The following is a 19,717-nucleotide window of genomic DNA, read 5'->3' as shown; positions in this document are numbered from 1 at the left end:
GGAATGTACTGTCTGAGAGTGTGGGGGAGACAGATTCACACAGCGAGTGGTTAGGATCTGGAATGCACTGTCTGAGAGTGTGGTGGAGACAGATTCACACAGTGAGTGGTTAGGATCTGGAATGTACTGTCTGAGGGTGTGGTGGAGACAGATTCACACAGTGAGTGGTTAGGATCTGGAATGTACTGTCTGAGAGTGTGGTGGAGACAGATTCACACAGCGAGTGGTTAGGATCTGGAATGTACTGTCTGAGAGTGTGGTGGAGACAGATTCACACAGCGAGTGGTTAGGATCCAGAATGCACTGTCTGAACTCACTGTCTGAACGGCCAACTCCAACAAGAGAGAATCTAACCATCGTCCTTTGACACTCAGTAGCAAGCTGGATCAACTGATGGGCAACACGACAGCTCAGTGACTATCACTGTTCGCTGTACAGATACAGGGACCCGGGTCGGATCTCTGTGGGAGTTTGCACATTCTCCCCGTGCTTGCGTGGGTTTTCTCCGGGTGCTCCGGTTTCCGCCCACACCCCCAAAAACGTGCTCTTAGGCTGATTGGTGTAACAAATTGTCCCTAAATTAGTTTCCCTCAATGTGGATTGCCATAAGCATAGATAAGGGTCATGGGTGAAGGGGGGACTGGTAATGTTAAAATGTTGGGCAGGCTTGTTGGGCCGGAGGGCCTGTTTCCCGGGCTGTTTTGTTCTTCGTTCTTTGAGAACACACAAGGCACTATTGAGGACAAAACAGCCCACTTGATAGGCACAAATATTCACTCCCTCCACCACTGAGGCTTGTGGTCTTGTGTACGATCTACAACACGCACTCGCCAAGATCTTACCCAAGGTACTTTAGGCAGCACCTTCCAAACCACAACTGCTCCCATCTAGAAGGACAAGAGGGGGAGATACTTGGGAGTACACCAGCTGGAGGTGACCCTCCAAGTCACTCACCATCCTGACTTGGAAATATATTGGCCGTTCCTTCACTGTCGCTGGGTCAGATTCCTGGATCTCCCTGTTTAACAGCGCTGGGGGTGTACCTACACATCAGGAGCTGCAGTGGTTCAAGAAGGCAGCTCACCACCACCTTCTCAAGGATAGTTCAGGATGGACACTAAATGCTGGATTCAGAACTGGCTTGGCCATAGAAGACAGAGGGTAGCGATAGAAGGGTGTTTCTCTGTAACTAGCGGTATTCCACAGGGATCAGTGCCGGGATTTCTGCTATCTGTAACTTATATAAATGACTTTGGAAGAAAACATCGCTGGTTTGATTAGCAACTTTGCAGTTGATACTAAGATTAACAGTGTGTTACCTTGGGTGGCACGGTAGCACAGTGGGTTAGCACTGCTGCTTCACAGCTCCAGCGTCCTGGGTTCGATTCCCGGCTCGGGTCACTGTCTGTGTGGAGTTTGCACATTCTCCTCGTGTCTGCGTGGGTTTCCTCCCAGAGTCCAAAGATGTGCGGGTTAGGTTGATTGGTCATTGCTAAGAAATTGTCCCTTAGTGTCCAGGGATGTGTAGGTCAGAGGGATTAGTGGGTATAATATGTAGGGATATGGGGGTAGGGCCTGGGTGGGATTGTGTTCGGTGCAGACTCAATGGGCTGAATGGCCTCTTTCTGCACTGTCGGGTTCTCTGATTCTATGAAGATTGGCGAAGTTGTGGATAGTGAAGAGGATTGTCAGTGAATACAGCAGGATATTGATAGGCTGGAAATTTGGGCAGAGAATTGGCGGATGGAATTTAATCCAGATAAATATGAGGTGATGCATTTTGGTAGATCCAATTCAGATGGGAGCTATAAAACAAATGGCAGAACCATCAGGAGCAAAGACACGCTGAGAGATCTGGGAGTACAGGTCCACAGATCCTTAAAAGTGGCAGCACGGGTGGAAAAGGTGGTGAAGAAAGCAGATGGCATGCTTGCCCTCATTGGCAGAAGCATCAAGTTTAAAAGTTGACCGAGTATGTTATGGTTATATAAAACATTGGTTAGGCCACATTTGGAAAATGCCAATTCTGGTCACCACACTGCCAGAAGGATGTGGAGGTTTTGGAGAGAGTATAGAAAAGGTTTACCAGGATGTTGCCTGGTAAGGAGGGTATTAGTTATAAGGAGAGATTGAATAAACTGGGATTGTCCTCCCTGGAAAGACAGAGGCTGGGGGTGGAAGGGGGTGGTGGGGTGGTGGGGGTGGGGGGTGGGGGTGGAGGGTGGGGGGGGGGGGTGCAACCTGATAGAAGATTATAAAATGATGAGAGCGAGGGGGATTGAATATAAAAGTAGGGAGGTCTTGCTGCAGCTGTATAGGGCATTGGTGAGGCCGCAGCTGGAGTACTGTGTGCAGTTTTGGTCGCCGCACTTGCGCAAGGATATTTTGGCCTTGGAGGGAGTGCAGAGGAGGTTTACTAGGCTGATAGCGGAGTTGAGGGGGTTGAGCTATGAGGAGAGGCTGAATAAACTAGGCTTGTACTCGTTAGAGTTTAGAAGAATGAGGGGAGATCTCATTGAGATGTATAAGATGATGAATGGGATGGACAGGATAGAGGTGGAGAGACTCTTCCCGCTCAAAAAAGACAGTAGGACTAGGGGGCACAGCCTCAAGATAAAGGGGGGGCGGTTCAGAACGGAGTTGAGGAGGAACTTCTTCACTCAAAGGGTGGTGAATCTCTGGAATTCTCTGCCCGTTGAAGTGGTGGAGGCTACCTCGCTAAATATTTTTAAGAAGCGGGTTGATGGGTTCTTGATAAGCGAGGGGATTAAGGGTTATGGGGAGAGGGCGGGTAAGTGGAACTGAGCCACAACAGATCAGCCATGATCTTATTGAATGGCGGGGCAGGCTCGAAGGGCTAGATGGCCTACTCCGGCTCCTATTTCTTATGTTCTTATGTTCTTATGTATGGATAGGGTGAGCAGTTACAAGGGGTCCACAAGTTCAGGGTAAGGAGGGAAAGGTTCAGGGGAGATGTGGGGGGGGATGATTTTTATGCAGGGGGTGGTGGGAGCCTGGAACGCACTGCCAAGTGAGATGGTTGAGGCATTTAAGTGATGATAGTGACATTTAAGATTTATCTGGATAGACACATGAACGGATAGAGAATAGAGGGATACAGATGGTTGGTCTGGATAGAACAACGTAATTGGCCTGAGCATGGGGTCCAAAGGGCTGTGTTATTCTTGGTTCATTGAGCCAGAGACGCTCACACCCAGAAAATGAACAAAATAAATTTAAATAAACCGAAAGGAACCTAGTGTTTGATTCAGCCAGTCTCTGGGATGTATGAGCCTGGTATCACACAGAACATTGCCCACCTGTGTTCAAACAGATCACAGTGAGGGAGAACGTGTTTATCTTTTTCTGACTCTTTATCGGAAAGTGCCTGATGCCTTTACAATCTCTTTATATCCCCGACAGGTCACCATATCTTTGTGAACACCCTGCTCTCTGACATTGCAGTTGGGTTCATCCTGCTCACCACATCTCTACTTGTTCTGTGTGTCTGCCTGGTCCTCATTGTGAAGATACTGAATTCGGTTCTGAAAGGAAAGATGGCACAAGTTATGAAAAAAGTGATCAACACAGGTATGGAGCGAGGTCCAGCGTGAGTTTCAGAGCGACAGTGAATTTCACCCCTTTAGAACAGGAACTCAAAATCCAGTCAATGTAATATACACAACGCCAGTGTAACAGTCACAATATCAGCGTTAACCAGATCATCATGGCTCTGGAGTCACATGTAGGCCAGGCCGGGTAAGGATGGCAGATTTCCTTCTCTAACGGACCTCGGTGAACTAATTTACGACAGTCAGCCGTGGTTGGACTTTTAATTCCATCACCATCTGCTGTGGTGGGATTTGAACCTTGGTCCCAGAGGGTTGCTCTGGATCACTGATTACTACCGATTTATTTGATAATAGACTCACAAGCTTTCGAGGTTTCCCTCTTTATCAGGTGAATGGAGAGTTCTGGCCTCAGACAGAGCATATAACAGCACAGACAGTTTACAGATTAGAATGCGAATTATAATTATAAATATAAATATAATTATACATATAAATATAATTATAAATATTAGAATGCAAATTATAGAATGATTAGAATGCAAATTATAATTATAAATATAATTATAAATATAAATATAATTACAATTATAAGTATTAGGACGCGAATTATAGAATGATTAGAATGCAAATTATAATTATAAATATAATTATAATTCACATTCTAATCAGTAATCTGTAAACTGTCTGTGCTGTTATATGCTCTGTCTGAGGCCAGAACTCTCCATTCACCTGACGAAGAGGGAAACCTCGAAAGCTTGTGAGTTTACTATCAAATAAATTGGTTGGACTTTAACTTGGTGTTGTCAGACTTCTCACTGTGTTTACCCCAGTCCAATGCCGGCATCTCCACATCATCACTGATTACTCGTCATGATGTAGAGATACTACACCTGACGAAGGAACACCGTTCCCGAAAGCTTGTGAGTTTACTATCAAATAAACCGGTTGGACTCGAACCTGGTGTTGTGAGAGTTCTCACTGATTACTAGCCCAGTGACAATAACACCGTGCCATCGCCTGCCCTTTGCTGTGTGTTTTCGATGATTCAGGGTCACGAGTACAAAGAACAAAGAAAATTACAGCACAGGAACAGACCCTTCGGCCCTCCAAGCCTGCATCAACCATGCTGCCCGACTTAACTAAAACCCCTACCCTTCCAGGGACCATATCCCTTTATTCCCATCCTATTCATGTACTTGTCAAGACGCCCCTTAGAAGTCACTACCGTATCCGCTTCCACTACCTCCCCTGGCAATGAGTTCCAGGCACCTATTACTCTCTGTGTAAAAAATCTGCCTCGTACACCTCCTTTAAACCTTGCCCCTCGCACTGTAATCCTATGCCCCCTAATAATTGACTCTTCCACCATGGGAAAAAGCTTCTGACTCTGTCCATGCCTCTCAACCTTGTAGACTTCTATCAGGTCTCCCCTCAGTCACCGTCACACCAGTGAGAACAATCCAAGTTTCTCCAATCTCTCTCCTATATTGGTGTGGTTTCCACCCTGCCATTGCATCCACCTTGTACCTTTACCCAGTGTGTGGTTCCCACTTTGATTCTTTTTGTGTTTTATTACAGATTTCCCCTATCCGTTTGGTTGGGTGAATGGTTATTTGGCGATTGTGGTTGGTGCTGTAATGACTTTCATTGTCCAGAGTAGCTCGGTTTTCACATCAGCAATCATTCCTCTCATAGGTAAGGATATATTTCATTGGTGTGTCACTAGTAGATGTACAATAACACTGCAATGAACATTGGAATGGGGTGGGATGGTGGCACAGTGGTGCTAACAACTCCAGATACCCGGGTTCAATTCCAGGCTCGGGTCACTGTCTGTGTGGAGTTTGCACATTCTCCCCGTGTCTGCGTGGGTTTCCTCCGTGTGTTCCAGTTTCCTCCCACAGTCTGAAAGACGTGCTGGTTAGGTACATTGACCCAAATAGGCACCGGAGTGTGGCGACTAGGGGAATTTCACTAACTTCATCGCAGTGTTAATGTAAGCCTTGTTTGTGATTAATTAATAAATAAAGAACAAAAGGACAACACTTTGGCCCCCCCCAGACCAGCACCGATCTGTTCCTAACTAGACTGTCTGTTTGTATTTGTCTGTTCCCAGTCTGTTCATGTGTCGAGCTAAACAAGTCTTAAACTATCCCAGTGTGTCTGCCTCAACCACCGTACCTGGTGTTCCAGGCCTTCACCACCCTCTGTGTAACATACATACTGAACCCTGCGCCACCACCCCCATCCCCCATCCCCCCCGACCCCCCCCACCCCCCCATCCCCCCATCCCCCATCCCCCCCTACCACCCCCCCACCCCCCATCCCCCCCACCCCCTCTCACCACCCCTCCATCTCCCCCCCACCCCCCCATCCCCCCCACCCCCCCCACACCCCCCCACCCCCCCCTACACCCCCCCACCCCCCCATCTCCCCACCACCCCCCCCCCACACCCCCACCACCCCCCCCATCCCCCCCCACCCCCCCCACCCTTACCTTAAACTTTCCGTTAGTTACAGTGGAAATCCTCTAGTTGCCGCGCTCTGGCCTCTGGGTTACACGGAGGGAGAATTTAACATGGGAAATGTACCTAACCAGCTCATCCTCCAGATCACCCTCCTCTCCCCACCCACTGGCCAGAACCCTGGAGCCCGTGTTGTGATTGTGATCTCGGGGCACCGGGGGCTGTGATTCCTCAGTGTCCTGGGGGCCCTCACCCAGTTACCTCAATACAACTTTACCCAGTTACCTCAATACAACTCCCTATGGGAGAGTACAGACCCCTCCCCAAACCAGACCCTCCTCAGCTCAGACCCTCCTCAGCTCAGACCCCTCCTCAGCTCAGACCCCTCCTCAGCTCAGGCCCCTCCTCAGCTCAGACCCTCCTCAGTCCAGGCCCCTCCTCAGCTCAGACCCTCCTCAGTCCAGGCCCCTCCTCAGCTCAGACCCTCCTCAGTCCAGGCCCCTCCTCAGCTCAGACCCTCCTCAGTCCAGGCCCCTCCTCAGCTCAGACCCTCCTCAGCTCAGACCCCTCCTCAGCTCAGGTCCCTCCTCAGCTCAGACCCCTCCTCAGCTGTCCCTCCTCAGCTCAGACCCTCCTCAGCTCAGACCCTCCTCAGCTCAGACCCCTCCTCAGCTCAGACCCTCCTCAGCTCAGGCCCCTCCTCAGCTCAGACCCTCCTCAGTCCAGGCCCCTCCTCAGCTCAGACCCTCCTCAGCTCAGGTTCCTCCTCAGCTCAGACCCTCCTCAGCTCAGGCCCTCCTCAGTCCAGGCCCCTCCTCAGCTCAGACCCTCCTCAGCTCAGACCCTCCTCAGCTCAGACCCTCCACAGCCCAGGCCCTCCTCAGCTCAGACCCTCCTCAGTCCAGGCCCCTCCTCAATCCAGGCCCTCCTCAGCCCAGGCCTCTCTACAGCTCAGACCCTCCTCAGCTCAAGCCCTCCTCAGCTCAGGCCCCTCCTCAATCCAGGCCCTCCTCAGTCCAGGCCCCCCTCAGCCAAGGCCCTCCTCATCCCAGGCCTCTCTACAGCTCAGGCCCTCCTCAGCCCAGACCCTCCCCATCCCAAACCCTCCTCAGTTCAGGCCTCCTCCTGGCCCAGAGCCTTTGTCTTCATGGGATTAATCCTCCCTTGATTTTCTCCTTTCCCAGTTGATTCTCCCACTACCCCCAACCCTATCCCGCCCCCTCCCTCTGCCCCTACAACACAGACTCCTTCCCAATGCAGGATCCTAACTCCAAACTCCAAGAACCGACTGTTCCTGCCCATCTCTCTCTCCCAGCCTGAGTACTCTGGGTTCCTTCCATCCCCAAACTGGCTCCTCCATCTCCCCTGGTCCCTCTTCCCATTCTTGCTCCATCCACAATCCAGAATTCCTGGAGTCTCCCAGAAATTATGATGTAAACTCAAAGCGAGAAAACCACAGGCCCATAAACCTAATTGACAGGACAGTTGGTCTAGCACCTTATTGTACCAGAAAAGGGAGTCATTTTAAAAGGCACAGAAATTCAAACCCCTCCCCACGGGACAGAGTGGTGTCTATAACACATCGGGCTCTGTTCTGAGAGACATTCCCACCCAGTGACTGGGATATCACTGCTCCAGACTCCATCACACAACATCGGGGGAAATACTTTCTGCTTCTCTTGTGATTGGCTGAGACTGACCTAACTGCTCTTTACCCTTTGACCTGTGCAGGGATTGGTGTGATCAGCTTGAAGCGAGTTTATCCCTTGTGCTTGGGGGCAAATATCGGAACAACAACCACAGCCATCCTGGCAGCCCTGGCCAGCCCTGCCGAGCAACTGGGTAACGCTGTGCAGGTAACACACTGACCCTCACATCCATACACCCACACCCACCCCCACACACTCCCCCACACACACTCCCCCACACACACTCCCCCACACACACCCACCCCCCACACACACCCACCCCCACACACACTCCCCCGCACACACCCACCCCACACACACTCCCCCACACACACTCCCCCACACACACCCACCCCCACACACTCCCCCACACACACCCACCCCCACACACTCCCGCACACACACCTGCCCCCCCCACACACACCCACCCCCACACACACTCCCCCACACACACCCACCCCCACACACACTCCCCCACACACACCCACCCCCACACACACTCCCCCACACACACCCACCCCCCCACACACTCCCCCACACACACCCACCCCCACACACACACTCCCACACACACTCCCCCACACACACTCCCGCACACACACCACCCCTCACACACTCCCCCACACACACCCACCCCCACACACTCCCCCACACACCCACCCCTCACACACACTCCCGCACACACACCACCCCTCACACACTCCCCCACACACACCCGCCCCCCCACACCCACCCCCACACACACCCGCTCCCCCCACACACACACTCCTGCACACAAACCCACCCCCCCACACACACTCCCGCACACACACCCACCCCCACACACACCTGCCCCCCCCCACACCCACCCCCCACACACACTCCCGCACACACACCCACCCCCACACACACCCGCCCCCACACACACACTCCCGCACACACACCCACCCCCCACACACACTCCCACACACATACACACCCCCCCCACACACACACCCACCCCCCACACACACACTCCCGCACACACACCCATCCCCCATACACACTCCCACACACATACACACCCCCCCCACACACACACCCACCCCCCACACACACACTCCCGCACACACACTCCCACACACACACCCACCCCTCACACACTCCCGCACACACACCCGCCCCCACGCACACACACTCACTGTCACACCTGCACACACACACTCATTCTCATTCACACCCACACACACACACACACACACACTCTCACACACATGCACACATGCGCACATCCATGCACGCACACACTCACACACACCCCTGCGCTCACTCACTTATGTCCAAACACTCACTCTCACACTCACTGACATTCTCACACTGATCGGGAGATTCTGCTAAAACTGTGTAAAAATCTAGTTAAGTCACATCTAGAGCATTGTGTACAGTTCTGGTCACCACATCACATGGTTACATCCGAGAGGGTACAGAGGAGATGTATAAGGATGTTATCTGGAGTGGAGAATGTTAGCTACGGGGGGAGGATTGGACAGGCTGGGGCCTGTTTTCTTCAGCAGGGGGGGGTGTGGGGGGGTTGGGGGGGGTGTGGGGGGGGTGGGGGGGGCTGAGAGGAGATTGAATGGAATTGTGTTCAATGATGGGAGGTGGAGGGAGAGGGAGTGGGAAGGAGTTCCACCTGTTAGCAGAGAGGAGGGACAGAGATTTAACATCAGTGAGTAAAGGGATAGAGGGGAGTGGGGGAGAATTCTCTTCACCCACAGGCTGGTGGAGATCTGGAACTCACTGTCTGAGAAAGTGACAGAGACTGGAACCCCACATCAACATTTTAAACACACTTCGATCAGCAGCATTGAGAAACAAACAATAGGGAAAACCGAACATGAGAATTTACCCCAGATCCACAGCACTGCGTGTCCAGACTGTAATCCCTGGGATCCTCCGCTCCCAGGGAGGGAACTCCAGCTGGGATTCCTCACTCAGCCATCGGCTCTGTTTAAATTTGCATTTTCCTGGAGAGTTCAAACAGAGTCGCTGAACCCTCCGGATAAATCCAATCGCCAGCATTTTCAGATATCTGCTCAGATCAATGCAAACATACATCGGAACCCGATACCTGGCTCCTAATGTATCACAGTAACCATCTAAACGGCCAGCGAGACACCAGACTGGAAGCCTCTGCTCTAGAACGTGGAATCTCGAGTTGGTTTCACTTTTGGGGAGCGGGGAAAATGTCTGCAGAGCTTTTCCTTCGAGTGGCAAATATTTGACACAGGGCTTAGAGCTGATCCTTGTGAATGCAACAAAAAATCCACCAGTTTGATCCCTGGAATGGCAGGACTGCCCAAGAGGAGGGAATGGGGACACAGGGCCTGTATTCCCCAGAGTTTAGGAGAATGAGAGGTGATCTCATTGAAACTTATAACATTCTTATAGGACTAGGCGGGCTGATATAGAAAGGATATTTCCCCTGGCCTGGGGGGGGGAGGATTGTATAGAAACAGGGGGCACAGTCACACAACAAGAAGAAGTCCATTTCCAGCAGGGATGAGGAGGAATTTCTTCACTCAGAGGGTGGTGAATCTCTGGAATTCTTCTCGTTGAGTTTGTTCAAGGCTGAGATTAAAGACATTGAGGAATTTCTGGGTAACATGGGGAAATTGTGGAGGTGGGAGGTGGGATCTAGTTCAGGGGGGAGCAGCCTCGCGGCACGGAGTTTTCCAAGTCCGTGTATGGGACATGGGTGTCGCTGCAAAGCCAGAATTTCTTGCCCATCCCTAGTTACTCTCCATTCCAGAGTCAACCGCATCGCTGTGACTCTGGAGTCACATGTAGGCCAGACCGGGTAAGGACGGCAGATTTCCCTCCCTAAAGGACATGAGTTCAGAAGTGTTTTGACAGCAGTGGGGTTTCGTGGTCATCAGTAGAGCCTTAATTCCAGATTTTTCTTATTGAATTTATGATCTGCTGTGGTGGGATTCGAACCGGGGTCCCCAGCTCTTACTCTGGAGCTCTGTGGATTACAAGTGCAATGGCAATACCAGGCCTCCACTGCCTGAGTGACCTGTTCAAGCTCCTATGATTCCCATTTTCCGGGCTTTGACTATTACTCATCATTGTAATCAGCTTGGTCATAGAACGTAGAACACTACACACAAACAGGCCCTTCGGCCCACAAGTTGCACCAATCCTATCCCTACCTACCAAGCCATTGAACTATCTGTAACTCCCAATCCCATTAAATCCCATATACTCATCCAGAAGTCTTTTAAAAGACCCCAGCGAGTTCGCCTCTACCACTACCGACGGCAGCCGATTCCACTCACTCACCACCGTCTGAGTGAAAAACTTACCCCTGACATCTCCTCTGTACCTACCCCCCAGCACCTTAAACCTGTGTCCTCTCGTAGCAACCATTTCAGCCCTGGGAAATAGCCTCTGAGAATCCACCCTATCTATTCCTCTCAACATTTTATAAACCTCTATCAGGTCGCCTCTCAACCTTCGTCTCTCCAGGGAGAAGAGACCTAGCTCCCTCAGCCTATCTTCATAAGGCATGCCTCCCAATCCAGGCAACATCCTTGTAAATCTCCCTCTCAATAGCTTCCACATCCTAAATGTTGGTGAAAATCCCTTCTTTTCTCTTTTGCCAGGTTGCCATGATCCATCTGTTCTTCAACCTATCTGGAATTCTCATCTGGTATTGCATTCCATGCATGCGCTTCCCGATCTCCGTGGCCAAGGTGTTTGGGAATGTGACTGCCAAGTACCGATGGTTTCCGATCTTGTATTTGCTGCTCAGTTTCCTCCTAATCCCGGCAGCGCTCTTTGGGTTGTCCATGGCAGGTTGGGTGGTGCTGGGAGCCATCGCTGGACCCATTGCCATCATTGTCGTCCTCATCGTGGCCCTCAACATCTTCCAGAAGAAATGTCCCCGCTGTCTCCCCCCAAAGCTGCGTTCTTGGGACTTCCTGCCCCTCTGGATGCACTCGTTCCGCCCCATGGACAGACTCCTGACATCCTGCTGTGCCCATTGCTGCTGTCGCTGTTGTAGGCCGATTACAGATGATGCCCAGAAGCCCAGCGTTGACCAAACACAAGACCTGTCGAAAGAGACTCACTGTTACCACAACGAGGTGAGCATGGAGAACGTGCACCTCTGAGGGATCGTTGCCGTTCCACGGTTGGACTTGTCTTTTAAGTTGTTTCAGGAAAAACTGGGGCTGGAACCACAACTGGAGCTGCTGTCACTCTGTAGACACTCTGTAAAATCAACTCAACTGATACAGAGCGAGGGTCAATGAAAACATTGCAAACAAAAATCAAATAAAGCAAACCAGAGTCACTGGACGTGCAACAGGGTATATGATGTATGTGTCTGCATTAATAATGTGAACCGTAGAACCCTGCAGGGCAGAAAGAGGCCCTTCAGCCCATCGAGTCTGCACCGAACACAATCCTACCCCCATATCCCTACATATTATACCCACTAATCCCTCTAACCTACACATCCTTGGATACCAAGGGGCAATTTCTTAGCAATGGCCAATCAACCTAACCCACACATCTTTGGACAGTGTGTGCTGGCTGACGGTGTGGAGTTTGCATGTTCTCCCCATGTCTGTGTGAGTTTCCTCCGGTTTCCTCCCACACTCCAAAGGTTAGGTGGAGTGGCCGTGCTAAATAATGTGAGGTTACAGTGATGGAGGGAGTCCTGGGTGAGATGCTTTTTCAGAGAGTCAGTGCAGTCTTGATGGACCAAATGGCCTCCTTCTTCACAGTAAAAAGTCTGACAACACCAGGTTTTAGTCCAACCTATTTATTTGATAATATACTCACTAGCTTTCGGGTTAGCCCCTTCGTCAGGTGACGAAGGGGCTAACCCGAAAGCTAGTGAGTATATTATCAAATAAATAGGTTGGACTAAAACCTGGTGTTGTCAGACTTTTTACTGTGTTTACGCCAGTCCAACGCCGGCATACCCACATCACTCCTTCTTCACTGCAGGGATTCTATGATTCAATGGTATAAAATTCAAATCCGCCTCTTTTAATCCACAGGTTTTAAGTCGGTCCGCCTTGTTGTCCAACGAGGGGCATACACGCGATGGGTCGTACTGGGGCTGCTCTTGGATGTTCGAGATTGGCCTAGTGCTTCATGTCGTTAGTGTGTGCCTAAACTGGACCAGATACTGGGCAAGACGACAGCTCAGTGACTATCACTGATTGCTGTGCAGACACATGGATTTGGGCCGGTGTCTGTGGGAGTTTGCGCATTCTCCCCGTGCCTGTGTGGGTTTTCTCCGGGTGCTCCGGTTTCCTCCCACACCCCAAAGATGTGCTATTAGGCTGATTGGAGGTAATAAATTGTCCCTAAATTAGTTTCCCTCAATGTGGAATGCCATAAGCATAGATAAGGGTCATGGGTAGAGGGGGGACTGGTAGTGTTAAAATGACGACGCGGGCTCGTTGGGCCGAAGGGCCTGTTTCCCGGGCTGTTTTTGTTCTTTGTTCTTTGTTTCCAACCCTTCCCTATCTCTGCGGTTTTCCTCCAGCTTTACAAACTTCTCAAGAGCTCTCACATTGTCCAGTCACCTGAACATGCCCCAGTTGAATTATTTTACCATTGGCTCCAAGCTCTGGAATTATCCCCCTGAAACTTTACTCTTTGACTGAACTTTGCGTCACTGGCCTCTCACAACACCTAAGGAGGCTCGGTCTCAGATCCTGCTCCAAAATCCTCCCAGGACACACTTTGGGATATTCTATTATTTTGAAGGTGCTACACCAGTGTTGTTATTACTGAGTTCCGGTATCTGTGTGAGTTCAGATACACAGTCTGTTAAAATAACCACCTGGATCATTCTTTCTGATTCATTTCATGAACTGTGAACATTGTGCTGAAGCTTTTATTGACCTGTTCTAACACCTCAGATACGTTCCCATAATCCAGGTCACTTTCCCCTCTCACGGATCTCATCACTTTTTTTTGGCGTTAACTGTAGCTACAACTGTCTTTCCCCCGACCCGAGCTTGTCCAGGTCATTTCCACTCTGTTTGACCCCGACGTTAGTTTGGTGTTGACTGCAAACCTCCTTTTGCCCTCCCTCCATTGGAGCTGGGACAGGCTGGGCTCGATCTGTGGGTCATTGCTGTTTTGTTAATGTACGACCGACTTCAAACTGGAGGGGGGGGATGTCTCAGTGGCCGTGGCGGTGTGTAATTTGTGAATTTACAGCAGGTAAAATGAGTCGCCTGTCATTCTGAATAAGAAGGGGCTCGCCAGGAAGTTTGCTCAGTATCTTGGTGGAGATTATTTCAGCACTTGAGATACTTTCTGATAACATTTCCCCAATGACCATTGGCGGGATCTTTCTGATGTTTGCGATTTTATTGGTGTCTGTAAATTAGAGAGAGCCGTGTTTATTATGGAGCTAGTCTCAGCTCCTCTGTGGAGGACCCCGGCTGCGGGAGGGTTTTTCTGGGAGATTGCATCACCTGGGACTCACTCCCTTCGAATCCCCCCAAACTCAGCCCAGGTCAGATATTTAAAGTGGTGTCCGCAGTGTCCTGTACACAGCTGATGACCATACACACATAACAACGTAAGAAATAGGAGCAGGAGTCGGCCATCTAGGCCTTCGAGCCTGCCCCGCCATTCAATATGATCATGGCTGATCTGAAGTGGCTCAGTTCCACTTTCCCGCTCTCTCCCCATAACCCTTAATTCCCTGTCTATCAGAAACCTATCTACCCGTGACTTAAATATATTTAGCGAGGCAGCCTCCACCACTTCAACGGGCAGAGAATTCCAGAGATTCACCACCCTTTGAGTGAAGAAGTTCCTCCTCAACTCCGTTCTAAACCGCCCCCCCTTTATCTTGAGGCTGTGCCCTCTAGTCCTGCTGTCCTTTCTAAGTGGGAAGAATCTCTCTACCTCTACCCTATCCATCCCTTTCATTATCTTATACGTCTCTATAAGATCCCCCCCTCATCCTTCTAAACTCCAACGAGTACAGACCCAGTCTATTTAGTCTCTCCTCATAGTCCAACCCCCTCATCTCCGGTATCAGCCTAGTGAACCTCCTCTGCACTCCCTCCAAGGCCAAAATATCCTTGCGCAAGTGCGGCGACCAAAACTGCACACAGTACTCCAGCTGTGACCTCACCAGTACCCTGTACAGTTACAGCAAGACCTCCCTACTTTTATATTCAATCCCCCTCGCTATAAAGGCCAGCGTTCCATTCACCTTCTTGATCACCTGCTGCACCTGCAGACTGGGTTTTTGCAACTCGTGCACAAGGACCCCCAGGTCCCTCTGCACCGTAGCATGCTGCAGCTTTTCGCCTTTTAAATAATAATCCCTCCTGCTATTATTTCTACCAAAGTGGATAACCTCACACTTGCTATGTTCAATGGATTCTGTGGATGTGTGTTATCTATTGTTATAGGAGTATTTAGACAGTCTTTAAGTGAGAAAGCAGCATTGGTAGAGGCACATTTTAAAGGAATCACATACCTAGGGTGATCTTTCAGTTCATTACAGAGGGAGTGCTGCACCGTCAGGAACACCATCTTTCGGAACATGTCGCAACCCCGTTTGACATCTCCCTGCAATATCAGGACTGCTCGATGTTGCGTATCAGTCCCAGGGACACTGCAATCGGAATGCCCTTCTCTCCAGTGTCACCATCAGGACATCTACAGTGCAAAAGTTCACCTTTACCCGTCACCACCTAATCCACGCGCTGAGAGGAAATTAAAATGTACACGACGGACACCGTGGGAACCAGGGGGTCTCCGAGGAAACGTGGAAAGATAAATTTGGGTTGATATTCGAGCTCGGGGTGGGTGAGGACACATTAGGTGGGATTGTGTATGTTGCCCTATTACAGGACAAGCCTGTGATTCAGTGCAGCTGAAGGTCAGGTATAAGAGACACTTACTGTTCCTGTAACTCTACCACCTCGCCCTTGGGCCGGTATCTGTGGGAGTTTGCACATTCTCCCCATGCCTGCGTGGGTTTTCTCCAGGTGCTCCGGTTTCCTCCCACACCCCAAAAACATGCTTTTTAGGCTGATTGGTGTAACAAATTGTCCCTGAATTGGATCTTCCTTAATCTGGTGTACATATAGCTCCCTAAATTCCCACCCCTTTATTGTGGAGTCAAAGAACAAAGAATAAAATCAGCCCGGGAACCAGGCCATTCGGCCCAACGAGCCCGCGCCACCATCTCAACACCACCAGTCCCCCCCTCCACCCATGACCCTTATCTATTGTTTATGACATTCCACATTGAGGGAAACTAATTTCGGGACAATTTATTACCTCCAATCAGCCTAATAGCACATCTTTGGGGTGTGGGAGGAAACCGGAGCACCCGGAGAAAACCCACGCAGGCACGGGGAGAATGAGCAAACTCCCACAGACACCGGCCCAAATCCATGTGTCTGCACAGCAAACAGTGATAGTCACTGAGCTGTCGTCTTGCCCAGTATCTGGTCCAGTTTAGGCACACACTAACGACATGAAGCACTAGGCCAATCTCGAACAACCAAGAGCAGCCCCAGTATGACCCATCTCGTGTATGCCCCTCGTTGGACAACAAGGCGGACCGACTCAAAACCTGTGAATGAAAAGAGAAAAACATTATTATCATACTATCCCCATTTACATTACCAGGGACGCCCCAATGCTAATGACCCTTATTTAAAACAATCTCCTATATCCACCCATCTCCAACCCACTCATGTGTCTAAGTTACTCTTAAACAACTAAGAGTTGTTTTCCCACCCATTCCTCTTACCAGGGCTGTCAGTTTTTGTTGAGTATTTCTGTGTATTTAACTCACATTATCGCCTAATCTTACATTGCTGAACCATGAGCTATACTTTGGGAATATGGAATTTACACAACGGTTATCTCCATCCACCATTACAGAGCCTTTTTGTGTCCTGAGCCGTAACAATAACTTCAAGGAAAATTTCCCAGTGTGTATTCTAGGCAACTACTCAGAGAAATACATTGTGGAATCCATCAGAGAATGGGCCATTCTGGATCTGCTCATATGTAAATAATAATTCCATATTAACAAAGAACAACACAGCACGGGAAACAGGCCCTTTGGCCCAACGAGCCCACGCCCCCATTTCAACATTGTGAGTCCCCTCTTCCACCCATGACCCTTGTCTACGCTTATGGCACTCCACATTGGAAACCAGATTGAGGGGAGACTAATTTAGGGACAATTTGTTACACCAATCTGCCTAAGAGCACATCTTTGGGGTGTGGGAGGAAACCGGAGCACCCGGAGAAAACCCACGCAAGCACGGGGAGAATGCGCAAACTCCCACAGACACCGGCCCAAATCCATGTGTCTGCACAGCTAACAGTGATAGTCACTGAGCTGTCGTGGTGCCCATCTGCTGGTCCAGTTTAAGCACACACTAAGCGTGAAGCACTAGGCTACTCTCGAAACATCCAAGAGCAGCCCCCGCACGACCCATTGCGTGTATGCCCCTCATTGGACAACAAGGTGGACTGAAACACCTGTGGATTAAAAGAGAAAAACATCAATACCATGCACATCCTTATACAAACATTCAAGGGAATCCCCAGAAGCTCAGAAGTAAAACAAGTGAGCCAGAAAATATGTTGGAAGGTCCATAGGAATCAATAGATCTTCTAGGAAAGAGTGACCATAACATGATAGAATTTCAAATGCAATTTGAGGGTGAGAAACTTGGGTCTGAAACAACTGTCCTAAACTTAAATAAAGTCAATCACAAAAGTATGAAGATAAAGCTGACTCAAAAAATGAATTTAAGAGTAAGACAATAGATAAATAAACATTTAAAGAAAAAAATCATCATTTTTAACAAGGATATATCCAATTGAGAATAAAAACAACATGTGAAATATAAATTTAACTTTAACTTTAGATAAATCAAATTGAAAGAAAATACAATGTTGAAAACTGTGTGCAGTTCTGGTCGCCTCACTACAGGAAGGATGTGGAAGCTATTGCGAGGGTGCAGAGGAGATTTACAAGGATGTTGCCTGGATTGGGAGGCATGCCTTATGAGGATAGGTTGAGGGAGCTGGGTCTCTTCTCCCTGGAGAGACGAAGGTTGAGAGGCGACCTGATAGAGGTTTATAAAATGTTGAGAGGAATAGATAGGGTGGATTCTCGGAGGCTATTTCCCAGGGCTGAAATGGTCGCTACGAGAGGACACAGGTTTAAGGTGCTGGGGAGCAGGTACAGAGGAGATGTTAGGGGTAAGTTTTTCACTCAGAGGGTGGTGAGTGAGTGGAATCGGCTGCCATCGGTGGTGGTGGAGGCGAACTCGCTGGGGTCTTTTAAAAGACTTCTGGATGAGTATATGGGATTTAATGGGATTGAGAGTTATAGATAGGTCTATGGCCTGGTAGGTATGGATAGGATCGGCGCAACTTGTGGGCCGAAGGGCCTGTTTGTGCTGTAGTGTTCTATGTTCTATGTTCTATGAAAAGAATAGTGGTCAGCCAGATTGTAGGGAATGTTCTAGAAACCAGGAACATGCAACAAATTCACTAAAGTTCTTTGAGGATGTAACAAGAAATGCAAAGGGGCCTGGTGCGTTTGGATTTCCATCACACATTTGATAAGGCGTAGCATAAAAGATCATTGTACCAGGTAAGACTCATGGTTTTGGGGTAATTAGTGTGAAGAGATGATTGGTTAACTAACGGAAAACAGAGTTGGGATATAAATGGATCTTCTTCAGGTTGGTAAACCGTAATGAAGAAAGGTGGGAAGGTAAGTTCTGAGGAGGATACAAAGGCCGGAATCTTCCCACTGTTTACCTTCTCACTGCATTGAACAAAGATTCAGCCGGCTGCCAAATTCACTGCAACGGGAGTGTGAATGGGCAGTAAGATCGTGTCCATAGAACCCTACAGGGCAGAAAGAGGCCCTTCAGCCCATCGAGTCTGTACCCAACACAATCCCACCCAGGCCCTACCCCCATATCCCTACATATCATACCCACTAATATCCCTGGACACTAAGGAGCAATTTCTTAGCACGGCCAATCAACCTAACCCACACATCTTTGGACTGTGGGAGGAGACTGGAGCATCCGGAGGAAACCCACGCAGACACGGGGAGAATGTGCAAACTCCACACAGATAATGACCCGAGCCAGGAATCGAACCCAGGGCCCTGGAGCTGTGAAGCAGCAGTGCTAACCCACTGTGCTACCGTGCCACCCAGAGTCTGCAAAGAGGGATTGGTAGATTAAGAGATTAACTGAGTGGACAAACATTTGGTAGATGACCGGGAATGATATCTTCACATCTTTAAATATGGACTGTACGGAGAGGGTTACGGAATTGTCTTTTATTTACTGGACACTGATGGCCACAGAGGATCAGGTGACTTTTATAACATCAGTGTTACATTACAGAGGAGGAGGTGCTGGAAGTCTTATAGCGCATCAAGGTAGATAAATCTCCAGGATCTGATGAAGTGTATCCCAGGACATTGTGGGAGACTAGGGAGGAAATTGCGGGTCCCCTAGCAGAGATATTTGAATCATCGATAGTCACGGGTGAGGTGCCTGAAGATTGAAAGGTGACAAATGTTGTGCTTTTGTTTAAAAAGGGCTGCAGGGAAAAGCCTGGGAACTACAGGCCAGTGAGCCTCACATCTGTGGTGGGTAAGTTGTTGGAAGGTATTTTGAGAGACATGATCTACAGGCATTTAGAGACACAAGGACTGATTAGGGACAGTCAGCATGGCTTTGTGAGTGGAAAATCATGTCTCACAAATTTGACTGAGTTTTTTGAAGGGGTAACCAAGAAGGTAGATGAGGGCAGTGCAGTTAATGTTGTCTACATGGACTTTAGCAAGACCTTTGACAAGGTACCACATGGTAGGTTACTGCATAAGGTTAAATCTTATAGGATCCAATGTGAGGTATCTAATTGGATACAAAATTGGCTTCTTGAGGGTGGTTGTAGAGGGTTTGTTTTTCAA

The 19,717-nt window shown here is 49.5% G+C and overlaps 1 protein-coding gene across 1 annotated transcript in view; it reads left to right on the top strand.

The window, feature by feature from the left end:
* LOC145358135 (sodium-dependent phosphate transport protein 2C-like) overlaps positions 1-11,861 on the top strand; it is a 32,376-nt gene extending 20,515 nt beyond the window's left edge. Inside the window, exons 9-12 of the mRNA XM_080211814.1 lie at positions 3,424-3,591; positions 5,151-5,267; positions 7,769-7,893; positions 11,352-11,861. Of these exons, the coding sequence (XP_080067940.1) occupies positions 3,424-3,591; positions 5,151-5,267; positions 7,769-7,893; positions 11,352-11,861 (920 nt within the window). The remainder of the gene's footprint in view (positions 1-3,423; positions 3,592-5,150; positions 5,268-7,768; positions 7,894-11,351) is intronic.
* Positions 11,862-19,717: the final 7,856 nt, after the last annotated feature.

The sequence above is a fragment of the Carcharhinus amblyrhynchos genome, chromosome 25 (assembly GCF_965287045.1).
Source record: "Carcharhinus amblyrhynchos chromosome 25, sCarAmb.v2.hapA, whole genome shotgun sequence".
Classification (NCBI taxonomy): domain Eukaryota; kingdom Metazoa; phylum Chordata; class Chondrichthyes; order Carcharhiniformes; family Carcharhinidae; genus Carcharhinus; species Carcharhinus amblyrhynchos.
The sequence above is the reverse complement of the archived record's forward strand: the minus strand, read 5'-3'. Positions and strand labels throughout refer to the sequence as shown.